Source organism: Chelonoidis abingdonii, chromosome 11 (genome assembly GCF_003597395.2).
Source record: "Chelonoidis abingdonii isolate Lonesome George chromosome 11, CheloAbing_2.0, whole genome shotgun sequence".
Lineage (NCBI taxonomy): Eukaryota > Metazoa > Chordata > Testudines > Testudinidae > Chelonoidis > Chelonoidis abingdonii.
The window spans coordinates 18878244-18896703 of record NC_133779.1 but is presented as its reverse complement, the minus strand read 5'-3'; the positions used below and the strand labels follow the sequence as shown (position 1 = coordinate 18896703).

At 64.3% G+C, this 18460-nt stretch overlaps 1 protein-coding gene across 1 annotated transcript in view; it reads left to right on the top strand.

Annotated features, from left to right (window-relative positions):
- HUWE1 (HECT, UBA and WWE domain containing E3 ubiquitin protein ligase 1) overlaps positions 1 to 18460 on the top strand; it is a 65724-nt gene that overhangs the window by 18917 nt on the left and 28347 nt on the right. The window contains 30 exon segments of the mRNA XM_075071293.1: positions 565 to 771; positions 1360 to 1512; positions 1591 to 1653; positions 2229 to 2306; positions 2911 to 2958; positions 3046 to 3114; positions 3468 to 3567; positions 3752 to 3852; positions 4083 to 4233; positions 4432 to 4559; positions 4933 to 5073; positions 5209 to 5320; positions 5850 to 6011; positions 6084 to 6185; positions 6428 to 6508; positions 7687 to 7944; positions 9675 to 9957; positions 10590 to 10647; positions 11345 to 11521; positions 12001 to 12246; positions 12337 to 12470; positions 12861 to 12961; positions 13184 to 13378; positions 13679 to 13895; positions 14456 to 14578; positions 14813 to 15047; positions 15476 to 15706; positions 16116 to 16757; positions 17472 to 17599; positions 18117 to 18198. Of these exon segments, the coding sequence (XP_074927394.1) occupies positions 565 to 771; positions 1360 to 1512; positions 1591 to 1653; positions 2229 to 2306; positions 2911 to 2958; positions 3046 to 3114; positions 3468 to 3567; positions 3752 to 3852; positions 4083 to 4233; positions 4432 to 4559; positions 4933 to 5073; positions 5209 to 5320; positions 5850 to 6011; positions 6084 to 6185; positions 6428 to 6508; positions 7687 to 7944; positions 9675 to 9957; positions 10590 to 10647; positions 11345 to 11521; positions 12001 to 12246; positions 12337 to 12470; positions 12861 to 12961; positions 13184 to 13378; positions 13679 to 13895; positions 14456 to 14578; positions 14813 to 15047; positions 15476 to 15706; positions 16116 to 16757; positions 17472 to 17599; positions 18117 to 18198 (4806 nt within the window).

The window sequence follows — 18460 nt, the reverse complement described above, 5'->3', positions numbered from 1 at the left end:
CGGATCTGAGGTGAAGCAGGATTGTGGCCCAGGCTTTTTATACATTTCCTGCAGCTTTTTGGAGTCAGAAAACAATAGGCTTCGCTTGCCGTCTCCCAGCCATGCTGGCAATTAGCCCAGGGTGATTTATCCATCAAACAGGTCAGACAGAGGTTACCACGACCTGCAGAGAGACAGAGCCAATGATACTATTTCCCTCAAGTATTTTCCTAAATGTTAATGCGCCTTTTCTGATCCCTGAATCGAAGCCACAGCGATAGACCAGACTTGTTTGCTCACATGGCAGGACCTGAGCAAACCTCCCCTTCTACCCCCAGCAACGCCGGCTGCATTTCCCAGCTCGGTTCAGCTGGGTCAGTCTGGGGGGGCAATTAGCTCTTTCTGGCCCTGTCACCCTCCAATGAGAGATTATATCACACTCCTAAGGTCACAGCGGTAAGAGTCTCCCATCTCAGTACTGGCCTGGGGCTGTGGGGTGGGGGAGCCATGTAGGGGCAGGGGGGAGCCAGGACTCCTGGGTTCGCTGGCTGCTCCCCTCACCCCCATCTCCGCCCCCTCCTCCAGTGCGAGCTGTACCACTGGGTGGATCTCCTGGACCGCTTTGATGGCATCCTGGCCGATGCCGGGCAGACGGTGGAGAACATGCTGTGGATGCTGGTGTGCGACCGGCCAGAGCGGGAGCAGCTCAAGGCCCTGCTGCTGGCCGTGCTCAACTTCACTGCCCTGCTCATAGAGTACAGCTTCTCCCGGCACCTCTACAGCTCCATCGAGGTGGGGAGGCAGGGCCCCTGGCTTTCATGGGAGGGGAGTGGGGGCTGGGAGCCAGGCCACCTGGGTTCTCTCCCTGGCTCGAAGGGGAGTGGGGGCTAGTGGGTAGGGTGGGGCTGGGAGCCAGGACTCCTGGATTCTGGAAGAACTTCTTCCACCAACGTAGTGCTGTCCGCACCAGCACTTAGGTTAGTGTAACTTAGTCACTCAGGGGGGTTGAACTAGATGATCTCCTGAGGTCCCTTCCAACCCTAATAATCCATGATTCTCTTCTGGCACAGGAAGGGGAGTGGGGACTAGTGGTTAGAGCATGGGGTGGGGGGGAAGGCTGAGAGCCGGGACTCTTAGGTGTTCTCTTCCTGGCTCAGGAAGGGGAGTGGGGACTAGTGGTTAGAGCATGGGGTGGGGGGGAAGGCTGAGAGCCGGGACTCTTAGGTGTTCTCTTCCTGGCTCAGGAAGGGGAGTGGGGACTAGTGGTTAGAGCTGGGGGGGGCGCTGGGAGCCAGGACTCTGGGGTTCTCTCCTGGCTCAGGCTGGGGTCCCCCGGCTCTGAGCCTCGTGCAGCATCTAACCCCTCCCGCTGTCCCACAGCACCTGACCACGTTGCTGGCTTCCTCGGACATGCAGGTGGTGCTGGCCGTGCTGAACCTGCTCTACGTCTTCAGCAAACGCTCCAACTACATCACGCGCCTGGGCTCCGACAAGCGGGCGCCCCTGCTGTCCCGGCTGCAGCACCTGGCCGAGGTGAGCGCCCCACGGGGGATAGGGCGGGGCTGGGAGGGCTCTGGATGTCACTAACCCCCCTCTCCTCTCTTCCTGCAGAGCTGGGGGGGCAAGGAAAACGGCTTTGGACTGGCCGGGTGTTGTAGAGACTTGCACATGGTGGTGAGTTCCCACCCCTGGCTTCCTTCTCTTCTGCTAGCCGTCCCTGGCACGCCCCGAGCTGTGGCTTCGAGGCGCCTGAGCATCTGGCCCAGGGTGGTGACAGATTCCACACCCCGAGCCCTCATGGGCGGAGTTCCTGGGGGATCCCCAGTGCTGCCCCACATCACTTGTTCTCTCCTGGACGCCTGGGTTCTCTCCCGGCTCTGGGAGGGCAGTGGGGTCTAGTGGGTTAGAGCAGGGGGGCTGGGGGCCCGGACTCCTGGGTTCTCTCCTGGCTCTGGGAAGGGGGTTCCTTGTAATGGTAGCTGCTCCATCTCCCCTCCCTGAAACAGCAGCACACGACGCCCTGCCAGGGCGGCTGGCACACGAGGCTGGCGCTCCGGACTCCTGGCTTCTAGTCCCAGCTTGGCCTATGTGCCTCAGTTTCCCTCTTGAGGGGGAACTCTGAGAGGCGAGAAGAGCAGGGTAGCTGCCGGTGCTAGGTGGGGGGTGGGGCTCTCCCCGGTCTGGGAAGGGGCAGGCCGGCCCCTGCAGTCCTCTGACCCTCCCCCCCCCGTGCTGTGCTCTCTATGTAGAAATACCCACCTAGTGCCACCACGCTGCACTTTGAGTTCTATGCAGATCTGGGCACCGAGGTCAAAGTGGATAAAAGGGTGAGTGTCCGGCCGGGGAGGGCTGAGCCTCTAGGGGGGAGACCCCAGCGTGGGGCTCAGAGGGGGCAGGGGTGGAATCGTAGCTTGAAAGGCCCTGGAATGAGGCCAGTTCCGGGGGGCTCTGGCTCACAAGCTCTGTCCTTAGCGCCCCTGAGCTGTCAGTGCTCATCCGGGAAGGGCAGGTTTCCTTAGCTGTGCCCACAGCACTGGGGCACCTTCCCCGCTCAGCAGCTCATGGCCTGCCATGCCCCCTAGAGAGAGGAGGGGCTGGGAGCCAGGACTCCTGGGTTCTCTCCTCAGCTCTGGGAGGGGAGTGGGGGCTAGTGGTTAGAGCGGGGGTGGGACTGGGAGCCAGGACTCATGGGTTCTCTCCCCAGCTCTGAGAGGGGAGTAGGGGCTAGTGGTTAGAGTAGGGGGCTGGGAGCCAGGACTCCTGGGCTCTATCCCTGGTGCCAGGAGGGGCGGGTGTGGGGAAGGTTGGAAGTCAGGACTCCTGGGTTCCGTCTCCTAGCTTTTGTGTGGGGAAACTGACCAAAGCTGTGAACAGCTCCCCTCCCAGTTCCCACCCGTCGCCCCCTTCATGCCACCCCCCCTTCCTTTGCAGACGACCAGCAACACGCTGCATTACATCCACATAGAACAACTGGACAAGGTGAGGCTTTGGGCCTGGGGGCGGGAGGGGGGGTACATGGGTATAAAGCTGCCTGGTGCCAAGCACCTCCCTGGTCTCCTCCTGCAGATTTCAGAAAGTCCCTCCGAGATCATGGAATCCCTCACCAAGATGTACAACATCCCTAAGGACAAGCAGGTCAGTGCCGGGGCATCGCCGGGGGGGGCTGGGAGCCGAGACTCCTCACCCTGGGGCCAGAACCCGGGGTCTGAGGAGGGGTCCTGGGAGGCAGGACTGCTGGTTCTATCCCCTGCTCTGGGAGGGGAGCCAGGACTCCTGGGTTCTATCCTCAGCTTGAATTGACTCTGGGAGAGAGCCCGTGCGCCTCTCTGCCTCAGCTTCCCCCCTGCCCCTCACTATTGATTACAAGCCACTTGGGGGCAGCCTCTTGCCTTGGGGGTGGGGGGAGCTGTGCAGTGCCAGGAAGAGTGGGGCACAGTTGTGGGCTGTACCGTAATCCCCCCAATACTCTGTCCCCCGCCCCACTCCAGATGCTGCTCTTCACACACATCCGCCTGGCGCATGGCTTCTCCAACCACAGAAAGCGGCTGCAGGCTGTCCAGGCCCGGCTGCATGCTATCTCCATACTAGGTAAGTGGGCCTCTGAGCGCCCTGCAGGGCAGAGCCTGGCACCTCTAGCGCCCGCTGGTGGCTGGTGCCTGCGTGGCCTGGCGCTGCTGCCCGGTGGCCCTGCTCGAGCTGAGGCAGCTGCCTCTGGCTTGGGCCCCCAGTGGCTGTGGCACCCGGCCTGACGCGCTGCCCTCTGTGCCCGCAGTGTACTCCAATGCCCTTCAGGAGTCAGCCAGCAGCATCCTGTACAACGGGCTGATAGAGGAGCTGGTGGACGTGCTGCAGATAACGGACAAACAGCTCATGGTGGGTGTCACCGGGGGGGCGGGGGCGACAGAGGTGGCTGGTAACCCCATGGAGTCGGGGTACCGGGGTTCTCGGGGCACCTGTGCTTGTTGGCTGCACTCACATGGGAGGAGAACCCAGCCAACCACTGATGTAGGGTGGCCTTAGCGGCTGTGACTCAGTTTCCCCCCAGGGGTGCTGGGAAGCCAGGGCCGGGCTTGGCGTCTCACGCCCCTCGTCACCTCACGCAGGACATCAAGGCAGCCTCCTTGAGAACCCTCACTTCCATCGTGCACTTGGAGCGGACCCCGAAACTCAGCAGCATCATCGACTGCACGGGAACTGCCTCCTACCATGGCTTCCTGCCGGTCCTGGTGCGCAACTGCATCCAGGCCATGATCGGTGAGTGGGGGCGGCTGGTGGGGCTGGGGCTGGGGCCGGGCGAAGCAGGGCCAGGCTGAGGGGGGTAGGGAACAGCTGGTGGGAGTGGGGCTGGGGCTGGGGCCAGGCTGGGGGAGGGAAAGCACGAGCAGGCTTGGGGGAGCAGGGTCCGGGGCTGGGGAGACCCGGGCGAAGGGCTGACCAGGATGTCCCTCGCAGACCCGACCATGGAGCCGTACCCTCACCAGTTTGCCACAGCCCTCTTCTCCTTCCTCTACCACCTGGCCAGCTACGACGCGGGCGGGGAAGCGCTGGTCTCCTGCGGCATGATGGAGGCCTTACTGAAGGTGACGTGGGGAGAGGCCTTTGTCCTCTAGAGGGCGCCGGCTCTGATGGGGCTGGCTGGGGGGACAGGACATGGGACCCGTGTGGCCCAAGGGCAGAGAGCTGGCTGGCTCCCTGTGGGGGCTGGGCTGCAAAGGGCTTCTGCCCTCCCTGGACCTTGTCCCAGAGCTGGAACTGAAGACCCCTGGATGGGTCCTGGGTTCCCAGGTCACAGATTGCAAGGCTGGCTGGAACCAGTGGTGGTCTCGGCTGTCCCCTCATGCTGAGCAGGCCGAAGTAGGGCGGGTTTCAGAGCCCTGCGGGGGTGAGGGGGGGGCTGTGGCCCCGCTCCTCGGCTCACTCCAGAACCAGAGATCTCGCTGCTCCCCCTGCCAGGTGATCAAGTTCCTGGGGGATGAACAGGACCAGATCACCTTCGTGACCCGGGCGGTCCGCGTGGTGGATCTCATCACCAACCTGGACATGGCGGCCTTCCAGTCCCACAGTGGCCTCTCCATCTTCATCTACCGGCTAGAGGTAACCAGCCCCCCCCGCCCCCCCCCCGCCCCAATCCCATCTGCTCGGTCTGCCGCCTCTGCCGGCCGTTCTTCTTTTTTTCCCCTTCTCTCTGGCCGACGGTGCCCCCCAACCCCCCCCGTGCTTTCTCCCCAGCATGAGGTAGACCTGTGCCGCCGGGAGTGCCCCTTCGTCATAAAGCCAAAGATCCAGAGGCCACCCACCGCCCCCCTCCAGGAAGGGGAGGAGATGGAGACGGACATGGAAGGTAACTGGGAACATGGCTGAGCTGTGCATTTCACCCCCATAGCCCACCAGTTCTGCCCTGTCTGCGGGCGGGCGCGGCACTGCGGCCGAAACCCCGGAGAGATGGGTGCTGGCCTGGGGTTGGCCAAGCTGCAGGTCTCCTTCATCTCCCAGGCAGGGGTTTGGGAGTGAAGAGCTTCCCAGAGGTCTTTGCTTCCAGCCCCCCTGCTCTGACCGATAGCTCCCAGCCCCGCCACCCCCGCTCTAACCCACCAGCCCCCACTGCCCTCCCAGAGCTGGGGAGAGAACCCAGGAGTCCTGGCTCCCAGCCCCCCCGCTCTAACCCACCAGCCCCCACTGCCCTCCCAGAGCTGGGGGGAGAACCCAGGAGTCCTGGCTCCCAGCCACCCCCGCTCTAACCCATAGTCCCAGGGATCTCAGCCCCAGAGAGGTGGCGGTTCCATGGGGCTGAAGGGATCGGGCGCTGGCGTGGTGGCAGGGAATTCCGGGGTGTGTGGTTCCCGGCAGGTAATGTTCCGTGTCCCCTGCAGTATCGGACGTGGCCATGGAGAGCAGCCCGGGCCCCTCGACCTCAGCGGAGCCCCGGCCGGAAGTGGCAGCAGTGGTGGTGGCGGAAGCGAGGACGCCAAGCGCCGTTGCCCCCAGCTGCAGCACCAGTGGCACGACCAGTGCCATTGTCGCCCCCCGGAGCGGTGGGTTGGGCTGGCGCGGGCGGGGGGCAGTGAGCAGCGGCCCGGGTGCTGACCTTTTCCCCCTGTCTGCAGGCGTGCAGTGTATCCCGCAGCGAGCCGCCCTGCTCAAATCCATGCTCAACTTCCTAAAGAAAGCCATCCAGGACCCCGCCTTCTCGGACGGCATTCGCCACGGTGAGGGGGCGCCTGTGGCAGGCGAGGGGTGGGTGGGCGCAGGTGGGATGGGGTGGGAGCAGGATCTGACCTGCCTATCTTCTCCTACTGCTCCCTCCCCCGCCAAGAGAACCCAGGAGTCCTGGCTCCCAGCCCCCACTGCCCTCCCAGAGCCTGGCCCCCGCGCTCCCCTCCTTTCTCTCTGTTATGAAGGGGAGCCCCCCTTCTCCTTGCTGTGTCTCACAGCCCCTCTCCTCTTGCAGTGATGGATGGCTCCTTGCCTACCTCTCTGAAGCACGTCATCAGCAACGCAGAGTACTACGGCCCGTCTCTCTTCCTGCTCGGTAAGTGACGGGACAGGGCTGGGGGCCCTGCTCCAGGGCGATGCCTTCCTGAGTCCCCCCTCCAGCCCCTCTTCGGGGGGAGGGGGAAGCCACCCTGCGTCCACGAATCCGTCGCAGAGCCAGGGCTAGCGGGCTGGCGTGATCCGGGGGTGGGGCACGCTCATGGGAGCCCAGAGGTTATCTGAATTCCTGCTGCGGCCGGTTCTGGCACCCACAGTTCAAGGTGGACGAGGATAAATGGAGGGGACGGGGGGTTCAGAGAGAAGCCGTGAGAAGGATTCACGCGTTGGAAAACCTGCCTGAGCGCGAGCGAGGCCGGGAGCTACCGAAGCAGCTGCGGAGTGACTTGACCCCGTCCCTGCCTGGGTGTAGTTATGGGCCGGCTCTGCAGTCGGGGCAGGGAGGTCAATTCTGATCCCCGGTCAGTTGGCGCCAGATTCTCGTTCATGTCCAACTTCCCTTTCCAGCCAGCGGCTCTGGTTCAAGGAAACCAGCGTGACTCTAGGGGAGGTTTCCCAGACCTGGGGTTGTTCTCGGCGCTCCCTTTGGGGGCCAGCACCAGGCAGCAATGGCTAACTGGCCCGCTGGTGCCTTGGGCTCAGGTTCCCCAGCTGTTGAAATGGGGGAGTGGCCCAGCTGAAGTGAGCTCTGTGTTAGCCGGTATCCCCAGCGCAGCATCGTGATACCGTCTCCAGACTGGCTGCCCTCACGCGGGGCGAGTCCTTGACTGGATGTAGTGGGACAGAGCGGGCGACCTGCTGCTTGCGCGAGTTAGGGTAGCGTGTGGAGTCAAACAGAAACTGGGGTGCCCTGACGTACAGCACCTGGCACAGGGCGAGAACTGGGTGTGGCTCACTAGTGTGTCCAACTCCCTGACTGCCGCACCCCACAGCTGAGCCAGGCCCCTAATAGAGGAGTCTCTGGAGCAGCCCAGGCTGTCGGATGGTCTTCAGAGGAAAGGAATAAATAGCCCCATTGGCCATGAGGAGAGGGGAGGGAAATTCCTTCCTGACCCCCGCGGGACCCTGGCTGAAGCCCTGAAGCATGAGAGTGGGGGTTAGTCCTTTCAGTGGGCGCTCTCCTGAACGGGTGACTGGGAGGGCCCCAGCCAGGGGGCGTCTCCAAGAGGAGTGGGACAGCTGTCCCTCACCCCCTGTGCTCTCTCCTCTGTCTTGCAGCCACCGAAGTGGTGACAGTCTTCGTGTTCCAGGAGCCCTCCCTGCTCTCCTCGCTGCAGGACAACGGGCTGACAGACGTCATGCTACACGCCCTCCTCATCAAAGACGTGAGCCCGGCTGCGGCGCGCGTCCCCTCCCCCGGCGGGCTGTGGGTCCCTGCTGGGATCGAAGCTCCTTCAGTTGGGGCTGGGTTCCCGGCTGAGCAGGCCTCAGGTGCCCCCTTTGGCCGGGGACTGAATCATCCGCCTGGCGTGTGCTGAACAAGTCCTGGCTGTGGGGTCACTGTCTGGTCCCCCCCTCCCCTCACTAGCCCTCTGTTCTGTCTCCTGGTGGTTCTTGGGGGGGCGTGGGAGGGGGCAGCTGACTTCCTGCCCCTGTGGCTGACTCGGCTCTTGGGCGAGTGTGGTGGGGGAGCTGACCCCCCCATCCCCGTGGCTGACTTGGCTCTTGGGAGGGTGAGTGTGGAGGGGGGCAGCTGACCCCCCCCCCCCATCCCCATGGCTGACTTGGCTCTTGGGAGTGGTCAGTTGACCGTCCGCCCCTGTGGCTGACTCGGCTCTTGGGAGGGTGTGTGGATGGGGGCAGCTGACCGCCCACCCCCGTGGCAGACTCGGCTCTTGGGGGGGTGGCCAGCTGACCCTCCGCCCCTGTGGCTGACTCTGCTCTTCGGGGGGGGGGGGGGCATGCGGGGGGCATGGGGGGCAGCTGACCGCCGTCCTGTGGCTGACTCGCTCTTGGGAGGGGTGGGGGGACTGACCCCTGTCCGTGGCTGACTCGGCTTCTTGGGAGGGCGTGGGGGGGGCAGCCTGACCTCTGCCCGTGGCTGACTCTCGGCTTTGGAGGTGTGGGGGTGGGGAGCTGACCCCCTGTCCCGTAGCTGACTCTGCTCTCCCCCCCTCGGGAGGTCCGACACGGGAAGTCCTGGCCTCTCCCAACGTGTTCAGCGCCCTGTGTTGAACGCCGCGCTCCAGTATTGTGAGTGCAGCCACTTCGCGCGGTGTTCAGGGCTGGGTCCCGATTACATGCCGCAATGAGGCGCCGGGCAGCTCCGCCGCTGGTGAGTAAGGGGGCGATTGGCACAGGGATGTGTCACAGCTTTTAGGCTTCGCATGGGGACCTCTGGCAATGGGATAGATTTTTCTGGGGGAAGGGATTGCAAAGATCTCGGCTAGAGAACAGGAGTCCGGCTTCTTGTCCCATACCATAAGCCACTCCTCCAGAGAGGGGCGAGAAGCCAGGAGTCTGGCTCACCCCCAACCAGCTGTGGCCAGAGCTGACAGGCTTGCGCTGCCCAAGGGGGCGCCCAGCTGGTGGGAGGCTGGGAGTTTCTGGTCGCGTGCTGAGCCTGCTCGTGCCTGCGGGGGACACGGCTCTCGTGGGCAGGGTGGACGAGTCAAAATGAGGCAACAAGCCAACGTCAGACGGACTGCCACCACGCATATCAAGGTGGGAGAGGGGAGGGCGGCTGGATCTGCCAAAGAGGTCCCCGGCCTAGGATCGACTTGGCCTGGGGCTAGCTGGGGGGAGGGGGTGAGGGGTGTGGCACTGCGATCCTGCGAGAGCTAGAGTTGTACCTGTTGGGTCTTAGATGTAAATGGATTTAGAAGAACGGACCCCAGCCCCCGCGGCCGCTTCCAGCTCTGGGCACATGAGAGCCATTTGGTAGTGTCCACTTGGTTTGAAATCACTCATAGACCTCTCCGATCCCACCACTGCTCCTAGCAATACTCTACTTGGCTTCGCTAACACTCAATTGAAAGGCAAGCATAGACTTGTTACAGACAATTAATAAACAGCCCCCCCGCACCTACCGCTTATACGGTTTTTTCGTAGTGTGGGACAGTTGATCATCGGCCTGGGATTCCATCTGTCTCTGGGTCTCCCCCACCTCCTTGTCTGTCTGTCCGACTTCACCCTGGGGTCGTCAGCCCATGGGAACGGGGCCTCTCGTGGCGTCTGTCCCCTCCCCACTGCCCGAATCCCCCCAGCATCAGGCGCTGAGCAGCTGGTCTCCTCCCCAGCGGTCCCGGCTCACTGCACCATCTTCTCCCCACCGCAGCTGCTGGAGGAGATCTGCAACCTGGGCCGGGACCCCAAGTACATCTGCCAGAAGCCCTCCATCCAGAAGGCCGACGGCACAGCCACAGCCCCGCCGCCCCGCTCCACCCATGCAGCTGAGGAGGCCTCCAGCGAAGACGAGGAGGAGGAGGAGGTGCAGGCCATGCAGAGCTTCAGTGCCACCCAGCAGAGCGAGGCGGAGCCCAGCCAGCAGTGAGTGCCACCCCCTGTGGCTAGGGGGGCCAGGCTTCGCCCTCAGCCCTTTAGACACAAGGGAGCCCTTTGGTACCTGGGCCGGTCCGGCATCTTTCCAAGGGGTTAACTGGTCTTCGCAGCTCGACTTGCGGCGAACCCAGGAGTCCTGGCTCCTAGCCCCACCCATGGTCTGATCCCCTAGACCCCACTCCCCTCTGAGTCTGGGGTAGACCCCCCTCCCCCCCCGCTCTAACCTAACATGGTGAAATAGGCCCCAATGGCTCTGCTCCGAGAGCACAACCAAGCTATTCCCACCTTGATGATGATGGGGTGGGGGGGAGGGTGTAGAGGGGGAAACTGAGGCATGATGGGGGAAGATGGCTTCCCCTGAGAGGAGACTATAACTATCCCAGCCCCTTAGAGTGACTTGGAAGCTGCTGTCCTGCCCAGGGAGAGGTGGGGGCAGATCTGGTCCTGCCACATTTCAGGCATGGCAGTGCCCCGGCCGCTCATGGGGGGGGGGGGGGGGTGTTGGAGCCAGATGCCGTGTGGGTGCGAGATCTCTGTGCTGGGGACTCCAGATCCCACTGCTGCCCCTCAGCGCCAGGCTGGGCGAGGCGCTAACTGGGGCACTTTCCTTCCTTTTCCAGGGTGGTTGGAACGGAGGAGCGAATCCCCATCCCCCTCATGGACTATATCCTCAACGTGGTGAGTTGGGTTGGGAGGACGTGGGGCCCTTCGCCGGCTGGCCCCCTGGGCATCGCTTTGCCCGCTGGGCGAGATCCTCCCCCCCCCCCGCCCCACTGGCCTGTTACAGTGTCCGGGGCAGGCTCCCAAACCTGTAGGGCCTCCCACCCGCATTGCGAGTCTCGTGATGGGGCCAGCATGTACGCCACGCTCCAGGGAGCGGCTGGGACGGGGGTGCAAAATCATGTTTCCTGTGCACGGGGCTAATCCTCCCCCCTACCCCTGTCCATCTGTGCAAGGGACCTTTCCCCACCTTGGGGGCCCTCAAACCTCCAGTGCCCTTCGGTCCCCTTCTTTTCCTATTCACCTCTCGGCTGAGCCTGACGGAGTGGGGGAGGCGGGGACTGCACCCCAGGCTGACGGGGCGGGGAGACCGGGGGGCTCCTCAGCTTGTAAAAATGCCTCACAGCATCCTAGATTCATAGATTTTAAGGCCAGCAGGGGCTATTAATTCATCTGGTCTGATCTCTTGCATAACTAAGGCCATTACATTCAACCCAGTNGAAGGGATGGGGGGGTTGGGTGGTGGGCATGCCAGGGGTCTGTCGGGACTGGGCGGGGGGGAGGTGGTGACCATGCCCCAGGCTGACGGGGCGGGGAGACCCAGGGGGGGCTGTGACCATGCCCCAGGCTGACCGCCTCTTCCCCCCCATCCCAGATGAAATTTGTGGAGTCCATCCTCAGCAACAACACCACAGATGACCACTGTCAGGAGTTCGTCAGCCAGAAGGGGCTGCTGCCCCTGGTCACCATCCTGGGCCTGCCCAACCTGCCCATTGACTTCCCCACCTCGGCTGCCTGCCAGGCCGTGGCGGGCGTCTGCAAATCCATCTTGGTAAGTGGGGGGCTGCCCGGGGCTGGTGGGTTTGGGACTGGGGAGACACAGCAGGTGGGAATCAGTCTGCTCTCCCGGGGCTCTGAGTACTTGGTACCCCAGATCCTTTCCGGCAGGGACGGGGTCCTGCGGAACTCCATGCCACCGGGAAACGAGGCTGAGCCCTTGAGGGGAATTATATGTGGAGGTCAGCACCCTGCGGGGTTTGGACAGGAATGGACGTGGGACCACAGCCTTCCGCGCTTCAAGAGTGCCATGGGCACCCCAGCTCCCATGGTGCATCTGGTTCAGCAGAATTAGCATTTGCCGTCAGGGTGGGCAGAGGGCAGCCGGCAGTGACTCATGGCACCTTGCGTCTCCCACCCCAGCTAGCTGGAGTCAGCCACATCCTCGGGCAGGAACAAGCCCAGCTCCTGGGACGGGGGGACCCTGGGGGGACTGTGTGTCAGGCCGGACTCACCCCACTCCCTCTGTTCCAGACGCTCTCCCACGAGCCCAAGGTGCTGCAGGAGGGGCTGCTGCAGCTTGACTCAATCCTCTCTTCCCTGGAGCCCCTGCACCGGCCCATTGAGGCTCCGGGTGGCTCCGTGCTGCTGCGGGAGCTGGCCTGCGCGGGCAACGTAGCTGACGCCACCCTTTCGGCCCAGGCCACGCCGCTGCTCCACGCACTGACAGCTGCCCACGCCTACATCATGATGTTCGTCCACACCTGCCGGGTGGGCCAGGTGAGCAGGCGGGCGGGTGGCTGGGGGTATTGGGGCCCACCTGGGCCGGACGGCGGGCTGAGTCTGCAACTAAAGCTCTGTCTCTTCCAGAGCGAGATCCGGGCCATCTCGGTGAACCAGTGGGGCTCCCACCTGGGCCTGAGCGTTCTCAGCAAGCTGAGTCAGCTGTACTGCTCCCTGGTGTGGGAGAGCACAGTCCTGCTGTCCCTCTGCACTCCCAACAGGTACGGGGGGGGGTGTCCGCCGCCCCCACACTGCTTCAGCCTGGCCGCAGGGCCTGGAGGGATGAGATGCCAACAGACCCAGACGCTGCTTCCCGCCCACAGCCGCCCCAAAGCATTCGGAGCAAAGGGGCAACTGCAGCTGTCGGGCTAGACGCTAAGGGGTGGAGGCTAACAGGGTCCTGGCTGGGGCTGGGGGTCTAACCCGGCTGTTGGGGGAGGTGCTGGGCTGGGTGGGCCCACAGGTCGGATCGGGGGGTGGGTGGGTGCCGAGCTGGGTGTCTCCCAGGTCAGATTGGGGGTGGTTGGGTACTGGGCAGGTTTGGGGGACAGGGAGGGGGCAGCAGACCAGGTGGGCCCAAGGGCCTGACGCCCCCTTGTCCCTATTCACAGCTTGCCGACAGGCTGTGAGTTCGGCCAGGCCGACATGCAGAAGCTGGTGCCCAAGGAGGAGAAAGCGGCACCCAACGCCCCCCAGGGAGCCAAGAAAGCAGGTACGGACTTGGAGGCAGAGCGCCGGCAGGGGGCTCGCCTCAGTTTCTCCACATGCAGGTTCCTGGGCCCTGGCTCTGGGAGGGTAGTGGGGCCTAGTGGTTAGAGTGGGGGCATGGGGAGAGCAGGGATCCTGGCATGAACTGCTGGGGCAAGGTCTGGGGGGCTGCTGGTTAGTCCAGGGCTCAAGCCCCACCTGGCACTCATTCTTTCCCTCCCCCCAGAAGGTGAAGTGGAGGCAGTCACAGGGGGGAGTGTGGAGCCCCCGGCCCAGGGCCTACTGGAGGGGATCGGCCTGGACGGAGACACGCTGGCCCCCATGGAGACGGACGAGCCCAGCACTGCCGACGCCAAGGGCAAGGCCAAGATCACACCAGCCATGGCGGCCAGGATCAAGCAGATCAAACCCCTCCTGTCGGGTGAGTGACACAGATGGCACTGGAATGCCTGGGTTCTCTCTCCAGCTTGGGGAGGGGAGTGGGGTTTAGGAGTTAGAGCAGCAGGGCTGGAAGCCAGGACTCCTGGGTTCTCTCTCCCTCTGGGAGGGGAGTAGGGTTCAGTAGTTAAAGGGGGGAGGGAGGTTGGGAGCCAGGACTCCTGCGTTCTCTCCTCAGTGCTGGCGGGGAGGGACAGCAAATCCTCCATGCCAGGGGATTGCAGGTTCTTGGGTAATGCCCGGTGTTGGCTGCCCACTCACCTCTGCCCCATGCCCCCCACAGCCTCGTCCCGGCTGGGCCGCGCTCTGGCCGAGCTGTTTGGGCTGCTGGTGAAGCTGTGCGTGGGCTCCCCGGTGCGCCAGAGACGGAGCCACCACGCTGCCAGCACCACCACCGCCCCCACGCCGGCCGCCCGGTCCACTGCCTCAGCTCTCACCAAGCTGCTGACCAAGGGGCTCTCCTGGCAGCCCCCGCCCTACACCCCCACGCCGCGCTTCCGGTGAGTGTGAAAAGCAGGTGCTTTTGTCTCCCTGCCCGCCGGGTACAGGTCACAGGTTGGGGCTCCATCCAGCCTTGAACCCCTCCCCCTTAGTTCAGTGTCCTTCAGGTATTCACTGGTGTCACCAGCAGGGAGCGGGGAAGTAGAGGCCTCTCTGGGGTGCAGGCGACAAGCTGGCTCTTGTGGACGTGAGGGGTGAGGCTGTGTCTGATGGCTGGGCATTACGCAAAATTACAGCCTGTTTCAGGAGGGATCTTACAACTTGTAGCGTTACTGCGCTTGTTTCGCCGGGACAATGATGTTCAGCGGATTATGACTTTTCAAATAATCCCTCACAAACGTATAAAGTGGTGAAGATAATGGTATAGACTGTCACAGGGGTGTGTGTTGGGGCTGGGCTCTGATCCCTTGGGGAGGGCACGGCTGTGGGGGCTGGATGGGAGATGGTTCTGGTCTGCCAGGTGGGAGGGGGGTTTGGGGGTTGGCCTAGGCCCTTCTGGACCCTAGGGATGTCATAGGCTCCCCAGCGCGGGGCTGACCTCTTTCCCCACCCCCCCCAGGCTGACGTTCTTCATCTGCTCCGTGGGGTTCACGTCGCCCATGCTGTTCGACGAGCGCAAGTACCCCTACCACCTCATGCTGCAGAAATTCCTCTGCTCCGGTGGCCACAACGCCCTCTTTGAGTGAGTGCCCCGGGCAGCCCACCCGCCTGGCTCCTGGCCCTGGTGCTGGAGGCAGTGGGGCTAGTGGTTGGAGCAGGGGGCCCGAGTTCCCTCCTCGGGGGGAGTGGGGATGAGTGGTTAGAGCAGGAGGGCTGGGAACCAGGACTCTCGGGTTTTGTTCTCCTGAGGGTGGGGGGATCCCAGCCTGGGACAGGAGCAGAGGCCAGCAGACCATTAACCTGCCCTTACCCACAGGACCTTCAACTGGGCCCTCTCCATGGGGGGCAAGGTCCCCGTGGCCGAGGGGCTGGAGCACCCAGACCTGCCGGATGGGACGGGGGAGTTCCTGGACGCCTGGCTCATGCTGGTGGAGAAGATGGTGAACCCCAGCACGGTGCTGGAGTCGCCCCACGCTCTGCCCGCCAAGCTGCCGGGCGGGCAGAACTACCCGCAGTTCAGCGCCCTGCGCTTCCTGGTGGTCACCCAGAAGGTGGGTGCTGAGGCTGGTTGATACTATCTGGTGCAACTGCCACAGCCTGGGCCAATGGCTTGCAGAGCGCGGAGACAGTGGGGTGTTCTGGCCCCATCTCCCCCCCCCCACCCCCGGCCTGTTGCTCAATCTGCAGCATGAGATGGTGCCAGGCCGTATGCCCCAGCTACTGGGGGTGGGCATAGGGGATCCTTGCTGCTGCTGACGGGGTGGGGCTCCCTGCCCCCCCGCCCCCACTGCCATGGGGCCCTGTCAGCCCAACCCAAGGAACTGGCAGGAGAGAGCATGTCAGGTCAGATGCTCTGCCTCTTCGGTGAGGGGATATAGGGGGGATCCCACCACTCCCACCAACAGTGCTGGCTTGTGGGTGGGGGGATCATTCCAGTGCTCCCACCAGCAGAGCTGCCACTAACTCCTCTGCCTCCCAGGCGGCCTTCACCTGCATCAAGAACCTGTGGAACCGCAAGCCGCTGAAGGTGTATGGGGGGCGCATGGCAGAGTCCATGCTGGCTATCCTGTGCCACATCCTGCGGGGCGAGCCCCTCATCCGCGAACGCCTGGGCAAGGAGAAGGAGGGGGCACGTGGGGAGGAGGAGGCAGGGCAGGAGGAGGGCGGAGCCCGGCGGGAGCCCCAGGTCAACCAGCAGCAGCTGCAGCAGGTAGGGAGTGATGCTGGGGCTGGAACCCTGGGTTCTCTCTCCGCTCGGGAAGGGGAGTGGGGAGTGGTGGTTTGGGGTGAGGGGGCTGGAAGCCAGGACGCCTGGGTTCTCGCTAGGGGAGGGGAGCGGGGAGTGGTGGTTTTGGGTGAGGGGGCTGGAAGCCAGGACGCTTGGGTTCTCTCCTGGCTCGAGGAGGGGAGTGATGGTTTGGGGTGAGGGGGCTGGAAGCCAGGACGCCTGGGTTCTCTCTCAGCTCGGGGAGGGGAGCGGGGAGTGGTGGTTTGGGGTGAGGGGGCTGGAAGCCAGGACGCCTGGGTTCTCTCCTGGCTCGAGGAGGGGAGTGGTGGGTTGGGAGCCAGGACGCCTGGGTTCTCTCCGTCTCTCGCTGAAGTTCGCCTCCCTCTCCCAGCTGATGGACATGGGTTTCACGCGGGAACACGCCATGGAAGCCCTGCTGAACACCAGCACCATGGAGCAGGCCACCGAGTACCTCCTGACCCACCCACCGCCGCTCATGGGCGGGGTAGTACGGGACCTGAGCATGTCGGAGGAGGACCAGATGATGCGAGCCATCGCCATGTCGCTGGGCCAGGATATCCCCATGGAGCAGCGGGCCGAGTCCCCGGAGGAGGCAGCTTGCCGGAAGGAGGAAGAGGAGCGCAAGGCGCGGGAGAAGCAGGAGGAGGAGGAGGCCAAGTGCCTGGAGAAGTTCGAGGACGCGCAGCCGCTGGACCCGGCCGAGCTGCACGGCTTCACGGACGCCATGTTGCCCGGCTGCTCCCAGCTGCTGGACGAGCTGCCGGACACCGTGTACCGCGTCTGCGACCTCATCATGACGGCCATCAAGCGCAACGGCGCCCCCTACCGCGACACAATCCTCAAGCAAGTGGTCAAGCAGGTGTGGGAAGCGGCCGACGTGCTCATCAAGGCAGCCCTGCCCCTCACCACCAGCGACACCAAGACGGTCTCGGAGTGGATCAGCCAGATGGCCACACTGCCTCAGGCTGCCAACCTGGCCACCCGCATCCTGCTGCTCACCCTGCTCTTCGAGGTGAGGCGGCCAGGCCGGGGGAGAACCCAGGAGTCCTGGCTCCCAGCTTCTCCCCGCTCTAACCACTAGACCCCACTGCCCTCTCAGAGCCAGGGAGAGAACCCAGGAGTCCTGGCTCCCAGCCCCCCCTGCTCTAACCACCAGCCCCCACTCCCCTCGCAGAGCCAGGGAGAGAACCCAGGAGTCCTGGCTCCCAGCCCCTGCTTTCCTACATGCCTGATTCCCGGGTGGGGAGGGCGAGGTGTCTCCACTCATCCAGGGCTGGCCCAGTGGCCTCCAGCCACCTCAGAATGAGCCCCTGGGCTCTGGTCCTCCGGCTCTTCTCCCCCCCACCCCGCCCATGCTCTGCCCAGCAGGCCCCACTGACCCCGGCTCCCTCTGCGCTGCCAGCCTGGCTGGTGAATTACCCGCGGCGCAGGAAGCCTGTGGGGGTAGCACAGCCTGGTGCCAACTGCCCTCTTTCTGGGGCCTGGTGTCCGGGGGCTGGTTTGTCGTCGCTTCGGGGTCAGCTCGGCCAGTCCTTTGCAGCTGAGGAACACCCCTCAGTGCCTGCGGTGCAAAATATCGGGGAAACTGAGGCACGCTTGGGCTTCCTAAATTGTGCACAGACCATTCAAAGTGGGGCTTGTCCCTCCAGCAGGGGGTGATGCTGTCCGGAGGGGGGCGGGGGGCTTATCCGGTGGCCCTGCCCCACATCTCTTGTTCCTCCTGCAGGAGCTGAAGCTGCCGTGTGCCCACGTGGTGGAGTCGAGCGGTGTCCTTAACGTACTGATCAAGCTGCTGGAGGTGGTGCAGCCCTGCCTCCAGGCCGCCAAGGAGCAGAAGGAGGTGCAGACCCCCAAGTAAGGGCCCAGGGGGTGTCCTCAGCCTCCCCACATCTGGGGTGAACAGGGGATGGGGTCCCCGGGGGACTGACCTGGGGTGCTGCTCAGACCCTGTGAAAGCGCACCCCATAGGCGACAGGCCCCATTCCCCACCCCCTGAGCCAGCCAGTCCCTGTCCTGGGGCCGGATGGGAGCTCGCACCCCCAGAGGGGACAGGCCCCTGCCCCATTCCCTCCCCCTTCCCACCCCCCCAAGCCAGCCAGTCGCTGCCCTGGGGCCGGGGCGGGGGGGGGAGCCGGTGCCCCCTAGAGGGGACAGGCCCCATATCCTATTCCTGAGCCAGCCAGTCCTTGCCCTGGGGTCAGATGTGAGCTGGCACCTCCCAGAGGGGACAGGCTCCTGCCCCATTCCCCACCTCGTGAGCCAGCCAGTCCCTGGCCTGGGGCTGGATGGGAGCTGGCGCCCCCCCAAAGGGGAAGAGCCCCCACCCCGTCGCTGTTCCGTGGGACCAACTGCCCTTCCCTTCCTGCCGCAGGTGGATCACGCCAGTGCTGCTGCTCATTGACTTCTACGAGAAGACGGCCATCTCGTCCAAGAGACGAGCCCAGATGAACAAGGTACCGGCCTTGCGAGGCCTCGTCGGCCTGTCCAGGGGGATCTGTGCCCCCATCACCTCCCGCTCTGCTCGGCTGCCGGGCAAGGAGAGTCCTCAGTTGGAAAGGCCGAGGGATCGGGGGGGATCTGGGTGGCAAGGGGAGAGCAGGTCAGGGGAGCTGGCGGGGAGCACAGGCTGGGAGCGGGGGGGATCCGGGTGGCAAGGGGAGAGCAGGTCAGGGGAGCTGGGGATCCAGGGGGCGGGGGGGGGGGCCCAGGGAGGGG